Genomic DNA, 9,431 nt, shown 5'->3' with positions numbered 1-9,431 from the left:
CGTGTTATGTGCTATATGTGATCTGATTAATGTATAATATGACTGTATGTGCATTGTTTAATAATTTTATTCATAACTTTCAATCTGTAAGTTGGATTTGGGTGAAACGAAGGGTAGATAGAAGCTTGTACTGAGTAGAATGAGATGAGAATATGTATTGATATATACATGTGATGTCTAACAGAGGAAGCGAGACATAGACGAGTGTAAGTAAAATGATTAGTGACTGAGAATCAATAGACGAGTATAAGTAAAGTGAAAGCGGGTTGATAAGGCAAGTATCCTTGAACTTTCTTGTGGTATAATTGCAAGTATTTTCGAACCTTCTTGTAATATATTGCAAGTGTTTCTGTTCTTCCTTATTATATTGCAAGTACTTTGAAGTACTTAACCTTAAACCCTGATTCTTGTTATTGATTTTGAGCCGTAAGCCTTATTCTTTGTAAACCATTGATTGCTGAATTCTCAGATACGAACCACATATATACAATACTACTCCACAAATACATATAGACCACATATTGATCCTTGATATGGAATTGCTTAACCAACGAACCTTTATACCTGGTATAACGGAAGATCAATTCTTGTAATCATTGAACCCTTGGGCTTCTACTTTCTGATTATTTCCCAAGATGGAAGCCAATCTTCATATTTACCTTGTTATACCTTCATGATGTTATGAATCTCTCTATGCTTCGAGGTTAATGTTGTTTATGATTCAACTTATTAACTAACATTGTTTATCATGTTATTATTATAGAATTAAATTATTTTTAAATATGGACCAGATTCGTGGTCGGACCAGATTCGTGGTCGGACCATATTCGTGGTCATGATAGGCCAATGTGTGCCTTGGATCCAGTATAAAGAGCAGAGCTGTGAGCCTTGTTTGGGGTTAATGCGTGACTGATCAGCAGCCTAACCTTGGTTTTTAAAAATAAAAGTGAATATCCAATTCTAATCATTGCTTATCGGGAAACTTAATTCCTCATATCATTTCAATTAATCATTGTTTAATCTCAGTGTTGTCATTATGACTTGCTGAGCTAGTTAGCTCACTCTTGCAAAATTATTTATGTTCTTTTCCAGTTAAAAAGAAAATCGGTGATAGTGAGAATCCCCAGACAAGTGCGCGAGCTAGGTTTCCAAGTTAAATGGAATAAGCTAGCGGAAGATGTTTGGTTTCTTCATGTTGAAAGTTGTAAGACTATTTTAACTTCAGTTGTAAGATAAAAAAATTGGGATTTGGTACGTTTGTAACATAAATAAGGTTGTAGCTTGTGGGCATACTTTAAACTGTTGCGATCCGTGGATTATAGTTAGTAGGGTCATTACATATATTATTATTATTATAAAAAAATTTATATATGTTGTGTATGTGTGTGTTTTGGACCCCAAACTTCTGAACCGGGTTTGGAGGGTGCCACAAATGGTAATGGTGCTTTTACGAGAATGAGAAAGGTTGAATTAGGTGGAAGGTTGAGAGAGAGATGAAAGGCATGCTAGGGAAAAGGATGAGAGGGAAGCTAATGAATTGAAATATATAAAGGAGATTGAGATGTTTGAGCAGAGGTCCAATAAGCTAAAGGCAAAATGATTGAGTAGATTTTCTCCTAACAGTGTGTTTCTGAATATTAAAACTCCTATATTATCAAGGTTCAGAATTCAATATCTTGATGGGTAAAATGAATGGCTCAATCTGGTTGAACCTCTAAGAGGAATTAAAATAATTGAAGAACTTGAGTACCTGGTTAAACTCATGGATTTGATTAGAGAACAACCAGGATATGAGAAATTTAGGTGACTTTATAAATTTTTATTCTGAATGTAACTGCAAGAATGTATAAAGTTTGTACTTTATTAATTTATCAATTTTTGCTTAAATTTTAGCTTGGGGTTAGTCTTGTTATCAGGCATGAATTTGTCACAAGTAATCTTATCACAAATTGAGGGAGATTGTTATGCAAGATATGTCTATAAATAACAAGACTACTTCACCGTGACAACCCTAAGAATAAGTTGTATAATAATCTTATTGTATTATGTATTTGTATTTATTGAGTATGTAAAAATGCTAAGTAGATTAGACTGGAGGATTTTTCTATTAACAACCATCAAGCTAAGATATAAACTCTGGAAGAAGATTAATCATGATCATGCCTCATAGAGAAGTATAGAAGCTTGGAATTGAATAATGTTATTCTTGGAAAAATATTCTAAGTCAGATATCGACAAGTCATATATCAAGGAGTATAGAGATGTATGTCGAAAAGTCAAAAATGACTTGTAGAGAAGTCCCAAGAGATATTGACAAATTAATCTGCCCGTAGAGAACCGGAGATATCAATCAAGTCAAAAAGTCTATATAGAGAACTAAAGATATCGACAAGTCAAAAAATCCATATAATGAACTGAAGATATCGACAAAGTAAAATCTACTTGTAGAGAATTGGAGATATCAACAAGTCAGAAGCTTATGTAGAGAACTGGAGGTATCGACAAATCATTCTACTTGTAGAGAACTGGAGACCTCGACAAGCCATAACATTTATAGAGAAGTAGAGATATCAATAAGTTATTTTACTTATCAATATGTGACATCTCTACACAATAAAAGAGATCTCGATAAACAACTTCAGAATTCAGATTATAAATAACTTGAAGATCCAAGATTATCAGTCAACAAACAATTCTATCACTGAATTGGAAAGCTTATAAATCTAGAAAATCTTAGTTTAAAAGTAACAAATAGATCTATAAAATCTTGTATTTCTCAAGAGAAGTAACTGAGTTCTTATTTTCAAGAACACATATTTGCAGCACAAACAAATTTGATTTAATACAAATCAAGTGAGATTTTGCTTGTGTCTTTATATTTAGTATTTTATCACTGCAAATTCATCTAGCTGTTAAGTTCCTAAAACAACAAACACTCACAATTAATCAAAGAAAACAAGAAAATATATTCACCCCCTTCTGTGTTGCACTTCATACCTAACAAATAAGTTTGATTGCATACCCTGCAACATGAAGGTTATGACTAGTTGTCATAAACTAAGAAAAAAATTAAAAGAAATCAATCTTGGATCTGAGGTTAAAAATGAAAATGCTAATCAACCTAAGAAAACCATTTCTTTTGAAAGCTCAAGTTCTACTCCTTCTAACTCGCAAAGAAGAATAATATGTCCAATACTGCTTGGCATCTAAAACACTAAAAACTCTTTATACGCAGGGCAAGAAAAATAAGGTCATGTTGATCATTGTTAGTGGATGTTCCAGGCACATGACATGTGATAAAGCGTGTTATCACAGTTTGAGGAGATAGCTGGCCCTTTGGTGACCTTTGGAGACAACGACAAGGGATGCACAATGGGATATGGCAATTTGGTTTGTGGTAATGTTGTCATTCAAGATGTAGAACTAGTTGGTGGACTTGAGGTTAATATTTTAAGTGTCAGTCAATTCACAGATAAAGGATTCAAAGTTAAATTTGACAAAGAAGATTGTACAATCTCAAAGAAGAAGACTGGTGAAATTGCTCTCGAAGGAGTAAGAAAAGGAAGTCTGTTTGTTGCAGATATAAACTCAACAAGCAAGGACAAAGTGTATTGCTTCTACATGAAGGCATCAAGTGAACAATGCAGATTTTGGAACAAAAAGCTCTCTCACCTAAACTTCAAAGTAATCAATACTCTTGTGAAAAGAGAATTAGTGAGACATGCCGGCCTTGGAGTTTCTCCAAGATGAAGTCTGTGAAGTTTGTCAGAATGGAAAAATGAAAAGATCAAGTCACAAAAGCATAACTATGAATTCAATCAGTGCTCTTCTACAACATTTTCATATGATTTGTTTGGTCTTGTGAATGTCATGTCCATTTCTAAGAAGAGATATGCACTGGTAATGGTGGATGAATACTCAAGATACAATTGAGTTGAATTTATGCATTGTAAAAATGAAACTACACACATTATCATTGAGCCATAAAGAAGATTGAGAAACAGGTCGATGATGACAATTATGTGAAAAGATTGAGAAATGACAATTGTACCGAGTTCAAAAATTCTATTCTAAGCTATTATCAAACTTAAGCTATACAAGTCGCACATTTTGCAAACTTCATGTACACATCTTGCATTTTACTATTTTTTTAGAAAATGTGACAAGAATATTATTTTTGAATTTTTTTGGGTCCAAAAATACCAATATAATACGTGTTATGCCCAAAATTTGGTACAAAGAACATTCATGTCAAAGTCGGGTCAATTGGATGTAATTAGTTAAAATTGCCCACTTCAAACTAATTAAGGGCTTGCCAAGTCCAATTAGGGCTTGCAGGGTATGCCCTCATAGTAAATAATCAGGAGAAGCCCTAACTTGTCAAAAAGTTAGGGCACACCCTATATCTACAGAAAAAGAAGAGCTCCCAGCAGGTTCCCTTGGTGAATTTCGTGGATGAACAATGGTTCTAGGAGAATGATAGATAATTATTATTAACGTATTTTTTTATGATACTCTATTGAAGATATCCTTCCTGTAATGTAATCACAGGAATGCAGTGTTCATGGTCAGAGACTTCCAAGGGTATAACTGGATGGAAGGCCTCCTCCCGTAGTCAATGGGTGCCGTCATTGGAGATGTGGGATAAATTCCGGTGTGTGATTTTAGAGCTCTGTCTCTATAGCCAACGTGTGTTCTTGTTGGAAGATTTCGAAGTATCTTGCATTATGCACCCAAAAACTTGGGAGCACTTGTCCTGTAATCCGGTGGGGGGTCCCCATTCGGGGGATAAGTATGCATCCAATATTTGGGATAAACCATGATTATACCTGCGTACACGACTAGTGAAAAAAGCTGGCAGCGGGAGGTTATCCTCAGGGTGATATCTTATCCGCGAAGTCTCAAACCCGTGGACGAGTCTTGGGCCTTTGTGGTTAGGCCTCATCGGCGGACATTCCTAAAACTAGTAGAAGATTATTTCCAATTGTGCCTCGGGATGATAAATCTAAACCCGTTAGATTTCATGTTCCCAAGAAATTACGTTGGCTTGATTTCCTATAACTAGACATACATAATGTCATAAGTTGAGAGCGCATGAGTCACCACCGATCCTAAAGAATCTAAACCATCATTAAACACAGACACCACATCGCATAAGTTAGTTTTCGCCTCCATCTTAGCTAAATTTTTATTATATTTGTATGTAATTATAATTTCTTTTAAATATATAAACCGTACAAATCACATCACGCCGCACCACATCGCATCGCATTTTAATGATATGGTCTATGTGATTTTTAAGAATACATGATAAAAATACGGTTTAGAAATTTGATCAAACTATATACGATTTGATTTACGATTTGAGCCGAAAACCGCACACCACGATCATTCATACCTAAGTCAAACGAATTTGTCACCTTACCGGAAGTCCAAGAGTTCAGCTGTAATTATTTGGATACGCGTTGGCATCTCCTCCCTCCCTAACTCATTTTGATCTCTAAACCAAACAAAACACAAACCCTTGCAAAAGGGGAATGGAAAAACAGATTGAATCATTGTTAAACAAAATCTCAATCGTAGCAATCATATTAGCAACACTAACACTCATTCTCCTCTTCATTCAAATCCCCGAAACTTGTTTCAACCCAAACACAATCCTCAAACCCCACCAAAAATTCCCCAAATCATCTTGCGACGCTTCTCACCGCACTCTCACCTCTCCCGACAAACAATCCCGCCGCATTTGGGCCACTAAAGCCTGGCAAAACGGCGTCGCTTCGCTTCTAACCACTTTTCTCGATCTCCGTGATCAAAACCATTTTCACAACAATTCTCATGTTCTGTGTGTTTCGGCCGGTGCGGGGCATTGTGTGATGGCGTTTAAGGGTGTTGGGGTTAGTGAGATTACGGCGGTGGAGATTGTCGAGTCTCCGCCGTTGGTGAGTCGAGCTGATCCGCATAATTTGCCGTTTTTTGATGGGGTGTTTGATTTGGGGTTTAGTGGGGTTTTCGATAGGGCGTTGTTTCCCGGGAGGTATGCCGAGGAGATGGAGAGAGTGGTGAAGGTTGGAGGGGTTTGTGTTGTGGCGGTGGAGGAGTGTGGGGAGAGGGTTGTTAAGGAGGTTGGGAATTTGTTTAGGAAGTCGGAGGTGGTTGGGGTTAAGAATGTTAGTTTGTTGGGGTCTAGAATGACGCGGATTGTAATGAGGGTTAATGCTGCTAGTTAGGGTATATGTTTGCTTCGGAATTGTGGTGAGTGTTGATTGTTGCATAATGGCCATTCGAATTTAAAATATGCGTTCATGAAATGCAAGTAGTTTTGATATAGTGTAAAATTGCCCTTGGTTCTATTGCCTTGATCGGATATAGTTTGTTGTTTGTGTCAATGTAAAATGTTTGAAAGTGCCATATAACTATTGATGTTTCAGTTCTAGTCGAATATCTGCAAAAAAGAGTTCTAGTTAGATTGTTGACAAACGCAACAAGATATTATTTGCTTTAGTCCCCATATGTTTTCTTTGTTCTTTTTTGGCTATAGTATGATTTATTTATATCCCTAATTGTGAAATAGCTTCACTTCAATGCTTATATCTCATCCCCCATGTCATAAAAATTGTACACAGCAAACTGACTGTTATTATTGGTGGCCTAAATCTTTGTTTCCATATTAAACAAACTCACAATTAACATTAGTATCATTATTTTTTTTAATGCAATATGGCTGTTATATTCCATGTAAGGGCAATGAGACTGCACCAACAACTGATACTTCTTGATTGCTACTTGTTCCTGTAGAGTGGTTTTCCCTTACTTTTTAGAAACTTTAGATCTTTGATGCTAAATTGCTATTCGGTGCCAGCCCTGAGTAATTAGACATGTATAAATTAAAATCAATCTTGACTGAGAATCTGATTTTCCAAGTTATCCACCTGGTTGTTGCAAAATCACTGTTTAGTCAAATTGGAGGTACCTTGTGTTGCATTGACAATTTTAGCTTGCGCACATGTGGGTTCACTGAAACAAGCAAAATATATAATAAGATCATTAATAGAGACTTGAGATATGATATATGTAGTAACACAACCCGTATTGACATTTATAGTTATGTGAATGTCAGAATTGTATTTATGGCTCACGAATTTTTAGAGAATTTCAGACAAGGGCACTGGATAGAGTGCTGTGTTTGCGAATTATAGATTACATTGACATATGTGCGTTCATATACCTTTTTTTTACAATGATGTAAGCTGGGATTACACCATATTAATAAGTTCGTTGACAGCAGCAATTATTCTCTGTAGGATTGTTTTTTTACACAGACATCGAGGTATTGAACATTGCCACAAGCATCATGTGTAAATAAGGAGCATGCTTTAGCTGCGTGCAAGATTTATGAGCATCAAGTAGATCGAGTAGTTTTTTTAAGTTAAGACCCATATAAAAGATCAAGCAGTGTTGAATTAGTAGTAGAATGGGTTGTTAGCTTCATTGCGTTGATTGGATATATTTTAAATTGTTGTTCGTATCAATGCAGAAAGTCTGTTCGAGGATGCTGTCAAGAGCAAGGTTGTAATGCAAGTATGGTAAAAATATATTTAGGTATTAATTTAACAGCAAGGATGTAATGAAAGTTTATTAGGAGTGTATGTACGGTTTTTATTTACTGTAATTTTTATACATTGAAATTTGAAGTTTCATCTTTATCCAATGGAGAAGTTGTAAACATCATTATTAGCAAAAAGAACCCTTAGGATTAAGCTACTAAAGAAACATAATCAATATATTTTTGACTGTTTTTGGAATAGAAAGTTACTTTGGTTTGTATCATCATAACTATTATGTAACTTGTTTGGGATTGTGTATGCACCATTAGAGTACTAGCTATAAGATTCTATAAAAATCTAACAATTATGTTTTCATTGTGACGTAACCCAAAGTTGCATTCAGAATTCTAGGACTGTTATTTGTTTGTTTATTAACTAATTGAAGTTTCTTTGTCACCGCTAACTAATGTTATGGAACTTTTCCTTGTCAGTATGCAGCTAGAGCTTAATGGTTGTATATTGTATACAGTAGTTTGTTTCTTGAAAGAAGGCGATATGTAGCATCAGGTAAAAATTCTTCTCTAAATTAGATTAACTGTAGTATCAGTTGAAAAGGAAAGTTATCTTGTTTTAATTGGTTAGTGAAAACTGCTTGAGATGTTTTGATTTGTAATTCTTTTAATGTATTGTGTGGAGCTAACCTGGATTATTTTTATGCTAGTCTACACTCTGGATTGTGCCTCATAGTTGTCTTGTGTAAAAAAACATTTAGATGATGAAGGAATGTATTAACATGATCCACCATTATAAAGTAGAAAAGTGACAAGACCAAGGTTAGGAATCAGCCTTAGTAGCAGACTATGAGTAGCCTATAATTGGACTAGTATTATGGTTTTTTGTGTCTTCTTACTGAGATGTACTTGTATTTTCTTTTATGAATTTGAATATCAGAAAACGGAACTTATTTTCACCAATTCTCTCTCTCAGAATTAACTATTTTCTCTCACTCTCCCTCTCGCTCGCTCCCCCCCCTCCCTCTCTCCCTCTCTCTCTCTTCCTCTCCCTCCTCCTGCTCCCTCCCTCTCCCTCTCTCTCTCTCTCAGAATTAACTATTTTCTTATCTTAATACGAGAGGCAAAGGTCACTGCACTTGAACGTTTAAGGCTTTTGAATATTCACTAGTGGGTTGAGAACGGGGTTTTGTGATGCACGATGCCGTTTCATAGTCCCGTCTGTGTGCAGCTTTAAGGAACTGGAATGAGTTGTGTTGCCGCAGCGTATATGCTCCCTTGAGAAATCAACAAGAATCCTTTCTGCGGTCTACCTCCGTACGAGTCCACTACTATTACTTGTTACTCTATTTCTATTATTATTTTGGTTATGAATTATGGATTCAAATACATACCAACGCATGTCTCCACCAAGACTTTAAATACAAGGCGGGACATTGGAGGAAGGATGACAAAATAATCGACTGCTGTCGGAGGCTGGTGTTTCTTCATTTTTGTTGGCTTATGCCAGTTGTGTTTGTACATAAATTAGATTTGTATGTTTTTTAGTGGTGTGAGTGATATATTCTGTTGTCCCTAATTGTTAGATCTATGCTTGCGCCAAAGATTAAAACACACCTCAATGTTGGTTATGCTTGGTTATCAATGGAGGTTGGTTGTAATTACTTTAAAACTTATGCTATGATAGATCAAAACTGCCAAAATTGATTTGTTCCTGTATTCTTATATAGGATAAAGATTGGCAAAAAAAAAAAAAAGTTAAGAAAATTTGACATTAGAATCTCCAGTTCTGCGCCACCTTACCTATGCTCTATACAGAGCTTCATAACATGTAGTATTTTCTTTAGTAGTACATTTCTTCCCATCAGTATAT

The 9,431-nt window shown here is 35.5% G+C and overlaps 1 protein-coding gene across 10 annotated transcripts; it reads left to right on the top strand.

The window, feature by feature from the left end:
- The first annotated feature begins 5,419 nt into the window (after positions 1-5,419).
- Positions 5,420-9,132, top strand: LOC141720615 (uncharacterized). 10 transcript variants are annotated; one of them, XR_012574461.1, is made up of 5 exons: positions 5,420-6,255; positions 7,305-7,330; positions 7,538-7,581; positions 8,039-8,114; positions 8,790-9,132. XR_012574461.1 is itself a non-coding variant. In XM_074523121.1 (2 exons), exon 1 carries the CDS (start codon positions 5,538-5,540, stop codon positions 6,228-6,230), a length of 693 nt encoding a protein of 230 aa, XP_074379222.1. In that variant the 5' UTR covers positions 5,420-5,537; the 3' UTR covers positions 6,231-6,255; positions 8,039-9,132. The 10 variants fall into 10 exon arrangements, 2 of the variants coding, with proteins under 2 accessions (XP_074379222.1, XP_074379221.1); XR_012574460.1 differs by having other exon boundaries at positions 8,039-9,132; XR_012574459.1 differs by having other exon boundaries at positions 7,538-7,602; positions 8,039-9,132.
- Positions 9,133-9,431: the final 299 nt, after the last annotated feature.

This window comes from Apium graveolens, chromosome 4 (genome assembly GCF_009905375.1).
Source record: "Apium graveolens cultivar Ventura chromosome 4, ASM990537v1, whole genome shotgun sequence".
Taxonomy (NCBI): Eukaryota; Viridiplantae; Streptophyta; class Magnoliopsida; order Apiales; family Apiaceae; genus Apium; species Apium graveolens.
Note: the sequence above shows the minus strand (reverse complement) of the source record. Positions and strands in the feature narration are given on the sequence as shown.